The sequence below is a fragment of the Eufriesea mexicana genome, unplaced genomic scaffold (genome assembly GCF_001483705.2).
Source record: "Eufriesea mexicana isolate 0111107269 unplaced genomic scaffold, ASM148370v2 scaffold33, whole genome shotgun sequence".
Lineage (NCBI taxonomy): Eukaryota > Metazoa > Arthropoda > Insecta > Hymenoptera > Apidae > Eufriesea > Eufriesea mexicana.
The window spans coordinates 572,578-593,321 of NW_016908206.1; the positions used below are offsets into that span (position 1 = coordinate 572,578).

General features: G+C 29.9%; 1 protein-coding gene and 2 non-coding genes across 3 annotated transcripts; all 3 read right to left on the bottom strand.

The window, feature by feature from the left end:
- Nucleotides 1-205: 205 nt before the first annotated feature.
- On the bottom strand, nt 206-14,299 carry LOC108553109 (sodium-independent sulfate anion transporter). Its single transcript, XM_017907875.1, has 8 exons — nt 14,232-14,299; nt 7,375-7,559; nt 6,142-6,279; nt 4,154-4,432; nt 3,054-3,363; nt 1,490-1,792; nt 817-1,051; nt 206-696 (listed from the first exon to the last, which is right to left on the bottom strand). The coding sequence occupies exons 1-8, from the start codon at nt 14,275-14,277 to the stop codon at nt 429-431; spliced, it is 1,764 nt and encodes a 587-aa protein (XP_017763364.1). The 5' UTR covers nt 14,278-14,299; the 3' UTR covers nt 206-428.
- Nucleotides 13,815-13,896, bottom strand: TRNAS-AGA (transfer RNA serine (anticodon AGA)). Its single transcript has one exon. It is a non-coding gene; the product is annotated as a tRNA-Ser (tRNA).
- A 2,086-nt stretch (nt 14,300-16,385) lies between the features above and the next one.
- On the bottom strand, nt 16,386-16,467 carry TRNAS-GCU (transfer RNA serine (anticodon GCU)). Its single transcript has one exon. It is a non-coding gene; the product is annotated as a tRNA-Ser (tRNA).
- Between the last annotated feature and the right edge of the window lie 4,277 nt (nt 16,468-20,744).

The window sequence follows — 20,744 nt, forward strand, 5'->3', positions numbered from 1 at the left end:
TACAAAACAGTTGGAAGATTGTTTCATATAGATATAGAAAATTATTTACGTATCATTAAACTCCTTTTCTTCTCCTATATCTCCAAAAACTGTATCTCTTTTTACTCCACTAGGTTTTATATTAACAACGAAGAGAAATTTGCCATTTACTATAGGTGATCTTTGAAACGGCACTTACTCCCAAACAGCCAAGTAAGGTTCGCGCAATTTCGATAGATCGTCGTGCTCGAAAGCCAAATCGAAGGACGATCGAAGTTCTATCAAGGGCTAATCTTGACCAAAACGTGACCCATCGTTACATAAAGTACAGTTCAACGATTCACGCGACTTCATTAAACGCGAATCGTTGGAAAAGTAGCCGTAACTCGTTGAACAAGCTTGGGCACATTCCAAGGAAAGTGTTCCGTGCATTCATTAGATGCAGAATTTCACTCGCGTGCAAGATGAGGCGATGCGGATCTACCTGAAAATATTTGAGCTATGCTACCGGAAGTTCTGAAGGACATCGTCAGGGAAGCGTCGTAGCTTATCAAAGTTCTCTTGGCTTTCTCGCACCAATTCCAGAAGACCAGCTTCTGGTCCCTAGCCTCCAAGTCGGCCAGAAGCAAAGCAAGGTTCTTGGCGACGGTTGCATCGATTCTAAGCACGTGACGGCCTTCCACTACCACGGGAATAGTTCCTCCTCTGCTGTCACACCTAAAGAACAATAATGTCGGGTTAGGAAGTAAATAAAATGAACGATCTGACAGGAGACCGAGAGCCACGGATTTATGATCCAATTACAGAGCAAGTGAGGGCAATAGTGACTTTACTCACCACGACATCACACGTTCGCGTAGGTATTCCGCGGCTGGGTAGCTCAATGATTGTTTCGGCGATACAAACAGAATCGTCAGCCCATCGACAACACGTTCTTCGATCAATAATCCAGGTCTGGCCGCGAAATAGAGCAGGAGAATTAGATTTACCGCGATCCCAGCAATCATGCCGTATTCTGGACCAATTGCCAAGCAGCTCAACAAAGTCACCGTCAAAGGTATCAAATCGATCTCTACGAGCAGAGACAAGTGTTAAATTGTTAGGATCCTGCAGAATCGCGATCGTTGTCCGAATGATATCTTCTCGTGACATTTTATGGGCCATTTGATAAAATAGATGTCGCGCCTTTTCACAGATCTTATTCCTTTGTCTATAAAAACAAATCGAATGATACATTTCTAAATACCGACAATTAACGCGAATATTATTACACTATACGGTTGCAATCTCCAGTCAATAAATCACAAGGATTATCAAACGAGCGTATCTTAAATAACAAATTTATCGTGAAAATATCTTTCTTATTCTCGCCAGACAAGTTGATAAATGATATTTCGTCGGACGAGCACATAGGGATTTTTAGAAGTCCGTAAGAAGAAAAAAGAATGAAAAGGAAGGAAAATGGCGGCGAGATGACGCGGAGCGTAATTTGCGCTTAATCGGATCTTACTTTTCGTCCTCCAAAGCACGGTGAAAATATGAAGTTCAAGCATGTAGTACATAGCGACTATAATCACTGCGGCGAGTGTTGCTTTTGGGATGAATTCGAAAGTCGAGGTCAGAAGGCCGCACGCTAAAAGCACTAGACATCCAGTAATTACACCGCCCATCGGTGTTTTTACACCCGAAGCGTTGTTTACGGCGGTCCTTGTGAAGCTTCCTGTGGTTGGCATTGATCGGGAAAAGCTCCCGAAAATGTTACAAAGTCCTAGAGCTAGCATCTCTTGATTAGCATCAACGGTCTTCCCTTTGGCTAGTGGAGACAGAATAAGACACGAATTAATCAAAATGTTTGAATTAATCACAGGAGAGTCTTAGTAAAAATTTTCATATCAAAATTCACGATCAGTATTTTACGATAAATGTATGGATAATATCTCACAATTTATGTGAGAAAGGAGAGTAATATGGAAATCATTTAAAATGGAATTTTAATAAAAATTTGTACATTAAAATTTGTATGGACAATATTTCAGTTGTTAGGCAAAGTTGATTGTATGAAATAAATTATACGAGATGAAGAAAGACGAGTTTTAATGTTGTAGTTGTTAATGAAATAATAATTTTGTTATTTGGATTATAGGAGCAAAGTGTTCGTGTAAGGAAAGAAATAATTTTCGTTTAAGTGGTATTATCGAAAGAATTCGATATATTTCCCGTTACAATGTATGCACAAAGGAAGATTATAATTAACTTTGTTATCGAATACTTGTTAAAGAACTTTCTTCTGACGTTGAAACGATTTAACGTAACAACTTTGGTGCTTTGAAGGTATGATTTCGCGTTGTTTCAATTTAATTTAACTTTCATTCGGTTTGAATCTTTATTTAATTTCAATTTCCTCGAATAATTCGTAATCTCGAAAAGCACGTTCCATTAGCAACTTCTTCCTTCAGCATTTGATTCGATATTCGATAATTCGCATAAGTAAATGTAACGTGGAAAAGTTATTTAATATATATACATATGTGCCGATGAGTATACAAAATTTTATAATTAAAAGGATTATAAAAATGGTTATGAAAGTAAAAGCTTCGAAGGAACCGATTTTATCGCTTATTTTGTGATACTATCACTCGAGTTGCAATAAAATAAAACTATTTTTGGCAAAATAGTATAGAGTGTCTACCTCTGACTTAATTAACACTAGAACTACCGATCTTTAATGGGTACCTAACTATAACGTGCACAGATTATAGTAATTTCAGCGGTACGATGAATATGAGTGAATATATTGATTACAGTTCTTTCTTAATATGAGTTGATACCAATTTTATTCATAAAGCAGATGTATGTGTTCGGTGATTGCAGAAAGGAAAATTCTGGGACCAGTCATTTTAACTGGGTTGGTAGTTCTAGTGTTAATTACTTTAATTCGTAATATACATAAAGCGCGAAACTTTAAATAGGTCACAAAGCACTTTGGTAGTATCAGTATAGTATTAGTTACGTTTTATAGTATTATAATCGTCGGCACATATTAAATTAACGTTTTCGTCTGACTTGCAACGTACCAAAAGCTTTGGCGATAGCGATGCTCTCCAAAATAGCGATCATAGGAACTGAAATGACGGTGCTTCCGAGTTCACCGATTAACTCCTCGAAGTTATACGTATGGTTTCCCTTTACAAGAGAGAACGGTGGTGGTGAAAACGGCGGTAAACCTTTCGTTATGTCCCCAGTAATTTTAAAGGGTTTAATGCCGTAAGAGAACAACGAGTAACTTAGTATTACTCCAACGATGACCACCACAGCGTTTCGAGCCAACGATGTCACCCACATGAATTTTTGAAACAAGGTGCCAGTTTTCTTTCCGGGTAGTTTCTGTTTTCAACGTTTAAACAATCGTTCCATTTTGTAAGACGAAGCTCGAGAATCCCAAATAACTATTTTAATAGTCAATCGAACGAACAGGGACATATAAAGGTATAAATTAATAATCTATCTAAAATTAATAATTATATATCTCGTATCTACGTGTTATGAGTTACTTTGACTAACATTCAATGTATTATTTCAATACAATTTCTGTTATCATTGCTATTTCATTGTTTGACAAATGATTTGCTTTGCGGCGAAGAAATATTTTCGCAAAAACTGTTACGAATAATAAAATAGCAAATGAATGGTAAATGCAACGTAGACGTATGCGAATATTCCTACACCGTTAATTTTAATAGAAATGCAAAGCTTAATACCGAGTTATTATTCATGAAAATATTGCGGAACCAAGACATTCGAGTAAGAGATTAAAAATTCTGCAGCCAGTATTTCTCCTTGGCAAAAAGTTGTTGACCAAACTCGATAGTGGTTATTCTTCCATTATTTTCTCGTTAATAATAAATAAAGATTCGAATTATTTTTTTTTTTATTCAACACTTTGTTTCAAGCCTATATTATAGCATGCTAAATCTAACAAATTATAGTAATTTTAGATAAATTCATATTTTCGTGTTTGACCGAAGATTTTTGCCAGGGGTGGTACTCTTAAGCAGAGATTATGTTAAAATTGTTCTTCGACCAGAAATATTTTCTTAATTTTCAAAAGTATCTAATCAATCATCGAATGACAAATGTGATTATGATATGTAGGAAGATAATTAAAAAATCTTACTTTCAGAGCCACGAGCACGATCATGGAACAGATGCCTAATAATGGATCCCAGGGAGTAATTTTATCGAAGTGATTAACAACTTTAACGATCGCATCGATAAATGAGTCGCTTCTGCCACTCAGACCAAGCAATGTGCCCAGCTGAGACGTTGCAATTATTATGGCAGCTGCATTCGTAAACCCAGATATCACTGGCATACTAACAAATTCTACGAGGAATCCCAAACGGAGCAGTCCCAAGAGCATGATCACGGAGCCTGTCAGGAAGGACAAAAGTACCTGAAGGAGTAAAAAAATCAGTCATTATTTATCGCTGAAAAATTATTCAATTTTTTCTATGCTTCTTGAAAAATATAATATATATTATGTAAATTATAATATAATAAAATATAAGAGAATATAATATATTATATAAATATATTATATAAATTATATTACGTAAACTAATTTAAATGAAAATCGATCATATAATGGATAAGTTACATAAATTATATCGTACAATTAAAATTAAAATTATATAATTAATAAAATCAATAAAATTAAAATTATGTAATTAATAGATTACGTAAATTATATTAATTCCATTTATATATTTTAGTTGTATTAATTATATTTATGTATTTACTTTATCAATTATATAATTTGTATTACATATATATCAAATAAACTACAAATGTAGTATACTTCGTTTAACAATCTAATAAGGTATAAATGTTCCGAATGATCGCAAATATTGTGTTCTTTTATGCACTTTTGCACATAAGTGTTGGAATATATATTCTTTGACTGTGATATAAATTGTACATAATAATGTACATATAAATGTACATAAATATTAATAATTAAAATGTTACAATGGAGATAAATAGGTACATGTAATTATCAGTCATTGGATGTTCATTTTGCCAAAAGCAATTATTAAAGTGCTTCGAAACCAGTCGTTGTGACTTATTTGGTACTTCCAGTGTTGAGATGTTGATAAAATTCTTGCGGGTTTTAAAGAACGACAAGTTTCTAATCTCTCAGACGAAATACTGGCTGTTTTTGAATTCAACAAACTTTTTCAATGAAATTTCCACGCTTTCTTGGTTAATCAGACGCTTTTCTTTACGAAAGTTGTCCAGACTTCTAAATAGATAGCAATCTAAGAAGTGTCTAGGTAGAAACGCGGACCAGGAAAAACTTCGTAACCCAGTAATACAATTTCTTAAAAAGTCGACCTACCCTGCACTGTTTCGTCTTATCAAAGATCGCAATAGATCTTCCCAAATTCATTAACATCACCTATCTTCTACTCCATTTTCTATCCTGTATTTATCATTATATTCTTTACGATATCGTTGACATTGGTGAAAAATGTGTAAATAATATTTTTAAATTGCTATGATAAAATAAATATCTAACACGAAGTAATTGCACATTTTTCCTGAAATTTCTCACACTCGATTTATTTTCAAAGATTAAGCACACTTCACAATATCTAACTAATAAATCCTCTTATCGTATCACTATCAATAAATTCTTTTCCGCATTATTAGACTCGCGCAAAAAAATCATAATAAATAATTCCATTTTTGTATCACTATGATATAAAGTATGTTTCCACGAATACTAAGTTTCCAAGAAATTAGTCATATTTTTCTGCTTTCCAATGATAGAATAATAAAATTCTCAGTCTCGAGACAATTCCGAGGTAAAAGTTTCCTCATCTCGAAATCAATCAATTTTTCATCTCCTTAATTAATCTTACTAAAATCTACTGACTAGAATTACCTAATAAAATCTTCAAAGTTGAAATACGTCAGCATTTAAAACCAATTTTAAATTCTCTTCATTTGGTTTTAAATTAAGTGACGATTCGTTCGTTTCTCTCGAGAATTTTCTAGTCGAAAACAAAGTCAGCTTAACCTTATAGAACCAAGGAAAAGAAGAAAAAATAAAAGGAAGATGGAAAAAATAAAAGAGGAAGAACGTGGAGGTGCACTTACCGCGATATCATCTCCCAGTCTTATAACATGCTGCTGCGACAGTAAAGCCATTATTGCTGTTGGACCCACCGTGATGTCTTTGCAGCTACCGAACACCAGGTAGATGAAGCACCCCATGAAACTGCTGTAGAGGCCGTACTGAAGTTTTCAAAAGTTCATCTAACGAGGATCGCCTTTCCGTCTAGTTGTATTTATCGATAGTTTTTCTTTCTTTCTCACGTCAAAGATCAACAACATCGCGATTACATTTGCAAGGTAAATTAAATGCCACTATATTTCGTCCCTTATCCTTGCTCTGCGTGTTTCTATCTCTCTGCCAGCTTTTTTATTTTCATTTTCTTTGAAACGTGAATTTATTGGCGAGTAACGATAGTCCCGGCTCAATTTCTAAAAATGTGCATTTTTATTCCACGCTCGATATTTTTATCTTGGCTTTCGTATCGAGATGGAATTATTATTCTTTGCCTCTTTTTTCATTTTTTTCTCCTTTTTTCTTGGGAACAGGGAGATGGATAACGTTCGATGGAAGGATTTTCGAAAAGAGTAAACGAAGTTTCACTCGCATTCGGTGGTTGATAAATGCGTAATAATAATATGAACGCGATTAATATCAAGTGTAAATCATGGTATTTAACAAAACCACCGATTTACATATTTCGTTATCGCGGTAATTATATTGGGGTAAATGAAGTAATTACAATAACGCTGGTAACATTTATGCGACGATTATACGCGGAACATTGTTTCTGAAATTATGCGAATTATAAGAAATTATCTACGAACCTCTTCCTTAAATATTTAATACATTAAGGCCTCTGTTAAATGAATTAATTGAAGGACAAAACTGTTCACATAAGAGAATTTTCATATCATATAACAATAAGCAATTAGCATTCAATTTTATTCGATAGCTAAAATACTTTAATATTTTAATAAGATAGATAAACAATTTTAATCACTATTACAAAATGTTTATACACTCCAATAATTTTTTTTTAATTAAAAAATGTTAGTAGATAAAATATATATAATTCTCGAATAGTTTAAAACGATAATTTACTAACATAATTCCGTTTAAATTGAGAAGCCATAAAAATGTAAGTAGGTGAAATAGCAATTTAAAGGAATTTTTAACTACATTTCGAAAATCAAAATCCATCTCAGTTTTCTTCTCCAGATTTCTCCGATATTTTATTTAAATTCGGTAAGGAACTATCGAACAAATATACACACCTGAGCTGGAAGTCCAGCCACAATTGCATAAGCTATGCCCTGTGGTATAGCAGTCAAACCAACGGTCAATCCTGCCAAAACGTCGTGCAGAAGTTTGGACAAGCTATACCGAGGCAGCCATGCCAGGATCGGTATCCTTCGTAGAAGGAGTTGCTTCAAATCGAATCCGGAAGTCACGTCTCGCCCTGAAATTTCGCAAGTTCTACGATTTATTTCCGAGCAATCGATTACTTTTCAACTAATTACCTACTCGTGCAATCGTTACCGAGATAATTATTTATTATTTACTGCCACGATATATTACAAGAAAATTCGAGTTTTACTGAAAGTAAGGTGCAAAGTATAATGAATTATCTATGGAGCAATTTTCATGAAAGATTTTTTTGAAATTAGGAAATGAAAACCAAATTAAATGGAGCTAAAGAATAGCAATTTTGAAATAAACCCTAAAGGTTCTACATTTTTTCTATTTTAAATACAATGTTACATGGAAAATTATTTTACGTACTACATATGCATTTAAATACTATGCAATACTAATGCCAATACTGTATATTATTTAAATTTGGAATTGCTACATTTTTTTATTTAAAATTGAAAAACTTAAATATAGCAATATTATACCTTTGGAAGTGTGAAAAAATCACAGAAAATTTTATTATTCACTTGATCAATCAATAATTCTGAAAATGATATTCCATAGAAAAAGAAAATTTTTTCTTCGTCTATTATGCTCTATATCATTTTTTAAAATGATTAATTAACATGATTCATTAATCGACTGATTAACTACATCTGAATACGTAACTAATAGATTAACTTAATTAAATTGCAACATTTATTATCTCCGTTAAGATATCGAAGATCAAGTTTGTATTTGTCAACATAATATCGTATTGTAGAGAAATCCTAATGTGGGATAAGTGATCCTACATTGACGAACACTAACATTCTATTAAACGGTAATATGTATATCTATATACACATATTAATGGATAAATCGATAACATTAATTAGTGGATAAATAGATGAACGTTAACAAACGTGACAAATAATGCATGGACTACGTCGACACTGACAAGTTCAGCAAAATTGAAAATATGTTGGAATTAGGCTTTAAGCTATTCACCTTTATTCGCGTAAAGAGAACTTTATCGGAATATTCGTAGCCGATACATAGTGTGCATTATTAATTAACGAATAATTAACTTGGCACGTAGATTAGTACTATGTAATATCGATGCACCTGAGATTTTATATATTGCATCACACAGAGAATCTAAATTTTCATATTACTTATTTAATTACTTTAAATCAATATCATCTTCGTTTCACGTTGTAATAAAATAAATTAAAAAGTTATCCCAATTCTGGAAATTCGTCGACTATCGTGCATTTCTTTTTTAATATTACAGTATAATAAATTCAAAAATCTTAAAAGCCCTATACAATCAGTAAATATTATGTAACCTTTTATAAATACAGTAATCAAATGAAATAAAAAATATATCGAGCCTAAAAATTCATTAACTATCATCAATCTTTTGCTTTTTATATTACAATAAAATAAATTCAAAAAATATTTTGAATATTAAAATATTCTATCTTTTTTGACAATTATTTTTCGAAATATTATTAAATCTTTATTCATCTTTAAAGCTTTAAGAATGCTATACCTCTTTGTAATATCATAAATTATAAAATTGCTATTACTATTGAGCTTATAATTAGATATAATGTAACGTACTATTTCAATTTTTCAATTTCAATTACAGAAAAAAAGTTTCGAACACGTGCGAATTTTTCTAAATAAAAATTACTTCCAAGCACTCCAATCCCGAAACCAATTTTGTCCACTTACTACAACAATTATTGCAATTGGTCTTACTCGTCGAGACCGGGATGTAAATCTTTCCTGGCATTTTTCACTGATTATATCCCGATGGAACTTCACTTTGCTAACAACGTTGGATTCTCGATATAATCGCGTCAGGAGGAATCGACGTGTCGCGTATAAATTGCACGCAAAGGAAGCCTGTTTCATAGGCAATCCTTTTTCCAAGACGAATGAAAAGAGACTTCGAATCTTACACAATAAACGCCGGATGAAAAATACAGAGAACGGAAATTAAGTCCTCGATAAGGAGGCATTACAACATGTTCATTACATCGGCTGTAACCTTTACATCATTAGTATTTTCATGATGTCAGCATATTTTTACGAAATTACTTTCATAATAAAACCTTACCGATAAGTATAACGTTATACGCAATGAAACAGGAAATACGAATTTTTCGCATGCTGTACACATATGTATAAGATATAATTAAATAAATGTTTAGAAAAGTATTTATCTCCACGTTTGATGGAGATTATAAATGAACGATATTATTTTACTGCGACAACTGATTATATGATTCACTGCTTACTTTTGGGAAAATATTGATGCAAAACTTAAGATAATGATTTTTCACGTGACGTTGCCAAAATGTGCGAAATTATTCAAGCGAGATTAAAATTAAAATATCTTTGTCACTCTTGATAACAAAAATGAAATCCAGTTTTACATTTGAATTATTAATAATGATTGTATATGTTACTTTATACCATCTTATTCACCCTGAAAAAAGGATGAAATAATTTCGAAACCCGATTTCTTTTTTATGGATTCGATATTTGTAATTCGAGATAATGCGATAATGTGAATTACGTTTGTGTTACACATGAAACCGGATATAATATTGTAAGCTATATTTTCAATTTTTATGTTTATAGAAAATTCGTCTTTCGAATAAATTTTTCGTATAACGTATATACTTCTGAATAATCTTGCTAAAAATAAATATCACGTATATTTGAAACATTCTTTTATCATACCTCTCGCACTTGAATAATAAATTTAGTTTAATTCCGGATTAATATAACGTTAACAAATGTTATGTATACTTGTTTAATCTCTATCTGTTATCAGATCAGGAAAGGAGAAAACATATTAAATAATTGTTACCTAATTTTTTGAGAATATAATAGATATATCAGATATAATAAAATACAATAGAAATTTTGGTACATGTTATAACATTTGAGAAAAGTAACTTGCATTTCCTGCAATTGCACACATTACATATTTCACGCAATATTATTTAATGGGCCCAAAAATATTAATAAAATGAATTATTAATGATAAAAAATATTAGTAAATTAATAAAAAATTTCACTCCTATTTTGAATATTTTTAAGAAACATATCACACATTGTATATATTATACAAACGTCCATTGAATAAATTATATTTATATTTACATTAAATATTTAAAAGACACCATGAAAATAATTTAAAAAATGCTACCGTTGAAACAACAGATTTTTTCAAGCTACATAAAAGTATTCTACGTCTGGTATCATGTGTGATTTCGAATAATTAGTTTACTTTTATCACATAAACAATAACAAGCAAGCTCTGTCTATTTCATTTCGATAAACGATCCCTAATTATCTTAAAAAACACATGTCCATATGCGTACCGACATCGACGCATTCATTTCTTATATTGATTTTATATGTGTACCTACACAGCACCATATTTGAAATGCACGCAACCTTCTCTTGGCCGATAAAACAATCCTATACCGTAGTGTACTGGACCAATTTGATACATGAATTCTCTGCAGAAGGGAAAAAAGATTCACGAAATAACACAGGTGTACTCTTTTACGCTGTTCGTCACACTGGCACGCTTTAGAGAGTACAGTTATAATTAAGTCACGGTAGCCAAGACACGAAGAAATAAATTTTCAGATGCAAGATCAACGTACAGATAACACGTTTAACTTGTGATTACCGACTCTGTAGATAACAACGATTTAGTACGACAATATATTGACATTGTATAGAGGAACTTTCTTTATTCACCGAGATATCCCGGTCTGGAAGAAACGTTTTATCGAGCGAGTTCACTAATTCCTCTTGATAACAGATCATATGATTAATAAGAACAGTGAAATTGCACTTGAATATGAAAAAATCTCCGACGTGGCTCTCAATCATATTCGAGTGTACAATTTAATACAGAGATTTTGTAAGTATTACACGAAAAGGAGAAAAAATAAGAAAGGTCAGTGCCAAAACTTGCGTTGCAGCAAGACTTCTATAATTATATATATATATACATCCAGAGTACGTATGTCATTTTCCTTCTTTTTTGAAGAATTTTTATTTTAATACTTATTAGATGTTCGTATAATGATATTTGATTTAGTATAAAGGTCTTAGAATGGTATTTTAAAAAATAATTTATATAGTTAGTTTTGTAAGTTATAGTTAATTTGTAAAATTATATAACTGTAATATGTAAATATAGTGTATTTATAAATTAATTTATTTTATTAATTGCTATATTTAATAATATTTAATAAAATGAATGTAACTTTTATGTATGAATTTTGAATATTGTGAACAGGAAAATATATTTCAAGAAAAATATAATTCATTTTTTCCACATAAACATTGTATCAGAAGAAAAACAATCTGTTTCACTGCAGGAAGTGTTATTTGAAGTAATTTTTGGATATGCATATCTTCAAAAAGAAACTATTTAAATAAATATACTATTTATTAACAAAAATTAAACTCTTTTAATTATATGTAAATCATTAAAGGTGACTAAAATAAGATAAAATCAAAATAAGAATTTAACTAAATGCTATGATAAAATAAAATAAAGTTCTTGCTAAAATTAAATGCCAATTATAGCTGAAAAGTCAATCAGTGTATATTAAGAAAGTCAACAAAGTGAATAAACGTTAAATTAATAAAGATAATAGTCTTGTGACATTTTTGACGTAAATACACTAATAAAATATAATCCGTGACACTATGTAATAAGAAGTGTACGACACTTGAAATCACACAGCAAATAATCTCTTTAAACATCATTTTTATACTCTTATGTATACTATCCCTTTTTAATATAAGACTATCTGCTTCAACCTGATATTTTGATAAATTTTCAAGAATTGCAACCACCATTTAATATAATAATATATATATAAAATTTTCGACTTATATAACTTAATCATGCACCATTTTATGTATTAAACAACAAAAAGAAGCAACCCTAAAATATGTACCCATGAGTTGAGAAATATTTAAACAATGTTGATGATTTAATTTTAATTATAATATATAAAGTTTATCGTGAAAAATAATAATAAATAGCATCATTATGCAAATAAAAAAATTTCTTATTGCATAAAGAATAATAGAAATAAATTCTTAAAATTAAAATATTTATACACAATCTATAAAAATAATATAAAGTATATAATTAGAATCTACTAAATATATGCTCTCAAACTTGCAATCATAAATACTACGCAACCAAATTAATTTCTCATTATTACAATAGCAAACATACTTTCTTTTAGTAACTAACAAAAATTAAAATTTATTAAAAATTAAATTAATCGAAAGGAATAATCTTTTTAAAAATTCCTGAATATGTAGGTGTAATTTACTTCGCGGAAATAATTAAATAATTAAAGTTTTAGAAAAATAATTAATTAATAACTGCAATTATAGTTACAAATTGAACAAAGCAGACGATAAAAACAAGGCAACGGCCTTGCAATTCTTTATCTTCATATTGATTGTTTTCCGTGTCATCACGCACACACGCATATTTAATTTAAAAGTTTGCTATAAATTCCACAGATAATATTTTATTACAAAATACACTACATTCTAACGAAACTTTTAGAAAAGTAAACATTCACTTTTATTTTTTTTACTATTTACAAACAGTCTCCTATTTTATAACTTCACACTGAAATATTAAGTGATACATAAATTTATCTTAAGAAATAATCTATTCAAGTTGGAGAAAAGTAGGAATGAATATATCTTATCATAGATATTTCTTTTTAAAATACATTCTCTATTTGTCGTTTTTAAAAAGAAATAGTAGTTTATGTATCATTGTATAAGCTCTAACATCGTGAGTAATAAAGTACATGTATCGGAAATAAAATTAAGAAAAAAATGTAAAAATTTTATACGTGAATAAATTTTAAAGAAAATGTTTGTTAATTTAAGTCATTAAAAAAAAATACAAAATCAATATGATCTGATTCAAAGGTGAAATAAAATCAAGAAAAATTCAAATAAATATAAATGCTATTAGAAGAATATTGGAAATACTTTTTATAAATATCTATTCATATATTTGTTGATATATTTATAATAAATTTTTATTAAAAGCAGTTTGATTAAAACACGTTACTCGCTTAAAAATAATAATATACGTTAATCAATTTCTTCATCATGAAATGTTATTTAAATCATTGGAATGATTAATAAAATGAAAATAGAATGTTAAAACGGAGAATGCTCAGAATTAAAAAAAGAAAAAAATAGAAATATGCAACTTTTCCTTTTCAATCGCAGTCGGCAGGACTCGAACCTACGCTCCCAGAGGGAATCTGATTTCTAGTCAGACGCCTTAACCACTCGGCCACGACTGCTACAGTTTGCACTTTGTATTATTATGTATAAAAAAGTAGTAAAATGTACAAATAATTATATAATTATAAGATTGAATAACAAATGTAAAATATTATAACATGTACTTTATACAAAAGCTAAATAAGACCCCTTATAAAACTGTTATAGTACAAAATGAACCAAAACATTATAATTATCAATGATTCGGAGTTCGTACATTAAAAACATCTCTTATTTAACACAAAGGATTTACTGATAGTGTAAATACGAGAAACAAACTGAAATAACGAGCAAATCGAGTTATGATACTATAAATGGAGTTGCCGACAAAGTGGAACTTGGGAATAAAACTTACTCAACAACGGTGTTCTTTCCCCGATACTTCCTCTGTTATACGACATTTTTGCATAATCGAATACTATTTCAAAGCAGCTAGCTTCGTACGCTTAACACACAAGCTTCATATATTCCAGTTCCAGTATAATGTATAATCTAAGCAAACTGGTAACGTCGATAAAACAGAACATGATTATTACGCACGATTGCTGATACAGTATTATCATTTGAAGACACGTGTATCATACGTAAACATGATTCATAATGCCCTATTCGTAGTGACATAAAATTTAGTAAATTAAGAATTGTAATTATTATTTATAAATGACAAAATAAAAATAAAATTTCTTTATACTATAGAAATGTCTTAAATCCACTGTTAACATTAATTTTAGTTCTTTTAATGAGAACTCTGGACTCAATATCGGATTTATTTTTTTTAATAAAATATAAGATATTACCGATACCAAATGTTTTAAGTCTATCTTAACAACAATACAGAAAGACCAAACCTTTCTTCTTGATGTAACTAAATTATTTCCATTGCATACAAATAGCAGTAGCTTGAATTAACGATAATCGGTAACTACTTTAGAAGCGCACTTCTGAATATTTAAATAAATCTAATCTCGACAGGGGGCTACAGCAGATTATAACACTTCCTAGTGTTTATCGATTCGATATCCTTGATCAGTGCGATATCTTTTCTCGAAACGATTTGCATAATAATTATCTCGAAAAATTGTTCAACAAATACGTATTAAAGTAGAAAATTATTGCTTGTTGAAATAATTAATCAGTGCTTATGTACGATGTGCCATTGTATAATTTGTTCATTATCTATTAAAAAATTAAAAATATATTTACTAAATTTTGACATATATAAATTCATTAATAACAAGATATATATACATACCAAATAAATTGAAGTGACATCTCCTTTAATAAGAAAATTTTACACAATACGACTACAATATGAGGTATAAATAATAGAATGCTTTCCGCATACTGAACGTGTCATCTAAAACATAATCATAATTATAATTTACAAATTACTACATTCAAAGATTAGAAATACTCGTTGTTAGTGAATATTTTATTTGTATCCATTTATATCACACAATTACTCATTCATACGTACGTTTACACTCTGTATCAAAGGTGACTGACATCTGAGAATACGATAAATTTCTGTCGAATGAACTCCTTATTAAAGAATTTATACAAATTATATTATTATAAAAAGAAAACTTCACATAATAAACTAGCATATAATCCACGTGATATAAATTTAAAGTTATAATAGTGTTTAGTATTTATAATACTACTTAAAATGAAATATAACCTACAACGTTGATTTTATTACTTAACATGTTTTTGCGAACTACCAATGTTATGCTTCATCAAACAAGTAGATCGTTGCTCATATGACAATTTACAATTAAGTATTTCACTGACACGCAATGCTTAATGTTATGAATAAATTATTGTATTAAGGAAAATCTGGTGGATTCAATTGTTAGGTAAACTTGAGCGTAATAAATAATTCATAACTCATAGGGGATTTCTGTTAACTAATCGCTAGTGAAGTTATCAACACTCGTTTCCTTACGTATATTCCACTTTATCCTTTTGACGTCAAATCTGATCTATTCGACACATCCACGTTGAATTACAGTAAGCAGGAAAAACTCTACAAAAAAATTCATGATCGAACGTGAAGTGCATTCCATAGTTACATAATTGATTGTGCAACGTCAAGAAATCATCGATGATAATATCTCCATTCGAAGAGACTAAACAAATAAATTTTACCGTTTTGTTAACATTACAGATACAGACTTATTTATGTACACGAATTTTATCGAGAGATCTTTCATGCACCGTATAATAAATCATTTTTACGCTTATTTAAAGGTAAACTAAATATTTTAAATATACTGTGTCAATGAAATTAATTAATTGGATAAAAAGAATTGTAATAATCTTAAAATAAAGATTGTAAATATACTTTTTATTTATAAATTCCTTTCTTTCCTGCAATTCATTTTTTTATAGAGTTCAATAACTTCTGAACACTAAAGAGTTGACAACCTTTTTATCAACTTTCTCCTGTATTTGTACGTGATTTACGAATCAGAATATTTTTTTTTAGTAATAACAAAAAGCGAATCGACGAGGATGGGATTCGAACCCACGCGTGCAGAGCACATTGGATTAGCAGTCCAACGCCTTAACCACTCGGCCACCTCGTCCGATGACAACGGGTGCTCTATTGGATCCAGTTTAGGTGTATACTTTTAAAATCAAATATATATATTTTATGTAGTTTACACATTATACATACTAACCTAACTCCTAACATCATCTAAATATTCGTTAAATATTCTAACAACACATTCGCTAATATTATTTATAGTATTTGTATAATACGATCATTCCAACTCAATGAACGGGAATATCTGAAACGACCGAAGAGATTTTACCTCGATTTTAGCATTATATGAATCTGACATATATATATAATCTGTCAATTACACACTGAACGTAACTTATCTAACAGAATTTTAAGTTTTCAAATTATATTTATCACAACAAAACATGTAATATGTACTTCGTAATATGACAATGACATATTTTATAAATTTAGATACAGTTCAATATATACAGTACATATAGCAATTATAAATAATATATTAGATAAAAATTAATAATTACATATAATTTAGCACTGATATAATTAAATTGTTTAAACAATTTAAATGAACTATTAAAATATTTTAAACACAAACAACAAATTATCCATGATTCTCGATCTCGAAAAAACGAATATAGCACGAAAGATAGGTTACATAATTGTATCAACAATTCGAAAAATGTGGAAAGAAAAGGAAATAACTAGTTAAGCGTGCGGAAAAGAATTTTGGAATAACGGACTCAGACACTAACATGTTTTACAAGAATTTATAAAGAATGCAAGTCATTGCCAGCTGGAGACAATGCACGTTCGATCATAGATAACGGAGAACCACGTGCATGGTTTACCCATGTATCGGCCGAGAAATTGAGAATTCTTTAAATCACGTGATTACCTCTTGAACCAATGCATTTCGTTTCTATGAACTTCACGTTTTAGCAGGGCGCTTTCTAACCAGTCTTCGAACAATATAATTCATGATCTTACGAATAACGTTAGTCGGATTGTGTTTTCAAAACTAAAATGTCAATGTATTTAATATGTTAATATTATAGTCTAATTTATGTTTTATTTCATGTACATTTGTTCGTTACGTGAAACAAGTACCATTTCAGATATTCACAACGGAAGTAACTAACTAGTAAAAGACATATATCTAACAAGGAGAGTGCAAGTCGTTCGGATTACCGATTTAGTTGAAACTTTACAGTTTTATAAATTTCGTCATGCAGTTCAAGAATGTATACAATTATAGCCACAACTACTCAATACTTTTTGAAATATTTACGATTAAAGTTTTATGACTTCTTTAATTATAGATTTATTTCCAATAGTTTTCTAGTGGAGTCGTGGCCTGACGGTGACAGTCGAGAGTTCCTATATACTGGAGGGACCGGAGTTCAATTCCTGTCCATAGTTGGTAATTTTTCTACAATCTATTTTTTATTTTATATTCATTTTTCGCCTATGAAAACATTGTAAATAAACAATTCTAAATAAAATTTCTTAATAAAAAAATTTATTTTCTACGCTTTCTTATGTTAGTATATATTTATTAGAAAATAATAAGATTATTATCCAAGAAAAACAGTTTTCTATAGCAATCTTATTCACTGTAGAAAGAAAACGAAAATATGAATAATTATTAGATACAGAAAATACAAAACCTATCGCTCATGTAAGTATTAATTATTAAATTAAACATTGTACAAGAATGTTGCCTATAATTCCAACTTTGCTGTGCAGCTATAAATGTTCATGAATTAATAACAAAAACTTGGAAATTTATTAATTTTCTACTGCCGAATTGATTTATTAAGATGTATTATTAACGCATATTATTAGCGCAAACAAACGCCGAAAAGGATAGAAGGGCTCTGACAGAGAAAAGTTAATAAATTACTCAATTTCCGTAATTAATTTATGAACTTTTATAATTTCATTCCAAAGCTGAAACTTCAGGCAACATTCTTATATATTTTTCGTAAAGAATTTAACGCTAATTTAATAGTTATTAATTATTGTTTGATAGCGTTCATGATTTCGTAACGACGGCCGTCATAATCTTCCGTGAAAATATTTAATACTAAGCGAAACTAGAATCAAAATGTGAACAAAAGTGATATGTGAAGATGCCCCAGGATATCGTTTATATAATGCGTGCATGAAGTTGATTGAAATTGATTACGCAGAAAATAGCAATTAATGAAAAACTATTGGTATGTGCGGCAAGAATTCAAACACCCTGTGGAATAATAATTAATAATTAATTAATTAGGAACAAATTTATATCGAAAATAATATTGGAAAGTTCTTGAAGGATCTGCCTTTATGATGCAATTATAAAAGTTCTTAAATTAACCACATATATTGAGTAATTTGTTAATTTTCCACTGCCGAATTGGTTTATTAAGAAAAATCAAAAGCACATAACCAGAGTAAGTAACCTATTCAAAGAAAATAAGTGTCATCTATGATTTTGAACTCGAAACTCGGAGTAGGTAAAAAGAACATAGATTGCACTTGTAGGTCGCCCAAATCCACGTGACGTGGTGGATGAAATAAATAAACAATAAAATGACCTAAATAATCACATACATTCTTTGCCCTTCTTTTTATTTACTTAAGAACTCCATAAAATTTTCTACATTCTTTAATAAATTCAACCCAAACATTGGTTTTAATTAGACAATCAGCATTCACTTCTTTATCTGACAGACGACAAATATGCAAAGGTACGTCTTTAAACGCAATTATAAAATTTCATAAATTAATCACAGAAATTGAGTAATTTATTAATTTTTCTCCAAGTGAACAGGAGAATGCATAGGAAATGAGAAAAAATTGCAAACAACCGCCGGAAGCATTGTTGTGTCCATGCAGTTGTGCCTGCATCACGAAAAGGATGTAAGTATTTGTAGTAACATAACCTTTAGTTGTAATTAAATAGCGTAAGTTATGAGCCATTGTTCATCCACCTTTTATTAGTGATAACAGAGCTTGGTTGTGAAAAGACACTATTCTGTTGAAATAAACAGGCACTTGCAACAATAGAAAAATATTGGACTTATGGAATATCACCAGTGTAAAGCCATGACATGCCAAGAATTATATTTTATAGTGAGAAAAAATTGAAGCAGCAGTGCAAATATGTAAGTTATGATATGTCTATTGGATTCTAGGATGGCTAACCATATAACATACAAGATAGAAATCTTTGATGGTCAAATAATGATAGCTTAGGCAGACAAAAAGGAATAAAATTAATTTAGGTGATGGCCTTTTATAACAAATAGATATAGAGACTACAGTGAAATTGAAAGGTATGTTCAATTCTTGATCTAAATAAATATTAGTAATATCAGTTGTCAAAGACACTGACCATTGCGAATATCTTACGTTTCAGAATGATGGATCTGAGGTATATAAAGAAAAGAGAGAGGTTTGAATGAAAACAATGAAAAGAAGAAATGCATATTATGTTGAATCAAGAAATATAAAGGAGGCAGCATATGTATCAGCAGAGAAGGATGTGTAGCATCGACATGCAAATATGAGGATCATCGAAGAGATGGAGAACGAACACTCGATAATTGAGTTAGAATTATGGGCAAAAGAAACTCCAATGGCATGTAAAAATTTCATACAATTATGTATGGAAGGTTATTAGGATGACACAATATTTCATAGAATTATCAAAGGATTCATACTGCAAGGTGGTGATCCCACAGGTTCAGGAGCAGCTGGAAAAATATATGGAGGACCATTTAAAGTGAGACTATATTTAAAAATAAAATGAATTCCTTTTTTATTCAAAAATAATTATTGGATATATATATTTTAGGACGAATTTCATACAAGATAACGTTTTTATCGACGAGATTTAACTACTATGGCTAATGCTGGAAAAGATGACAATGGTTCCCAATTCTTCTTTACTCTTAGTTCTACTCCAGATTTTCAGAATAAAAATGCAATATTTGGTAAAGTTACTGGAGAAAATATATATAACATGCTTAAACTTGAAGAAGCACTTGTAGATGAGGTAAATTTAATGTTTACAAGAAAATATGTCAAGAAATGATATAAATATCATATTTCCTCTTCTTTGTAGAATGATAGACTACCTTGTCCTCCAAGATTGTTAAAATCTATAATATTGAACAATCCATTTTCTGTTATTATATCAAGAATAACAGTACAGAATTGTGAAGAAGTAAAGAACAGTTCAAAACCAAAACAGCAATGGTAAAGTAAAAGTTGTATATTTTTGCAGAATTTAGCCCCGATAGTATTATTCTTTACAATGAAAAATTTTGTTACATAGACTTCAAT

Excerpts from the sequence above, each read along its gene's own strand:
- LOC108553109 (XM_017907875.1), bottom strand. The coding sequence starts at position 14,277 with ATGTCGTATAACAGAGGAAGTATCGGGGAAAGAACACCGTTGTTGA. Across the intron at positions 4,433-6,141 it reads GACTGGGAGATGATATCGCG|GTACTTTTGTCCTTCCTGAC; the intron begins GTAAGTGCACCT and ends TTACTCCTTCAG. Across the intron at positions 3,364-4,153 it reads TCGTGCTCGTGGCTCTGAAA|AAACTACCCGGAAAGAAAAC; the intron begins GTAAGATTTTTT and ends CGTTGAAAACAG.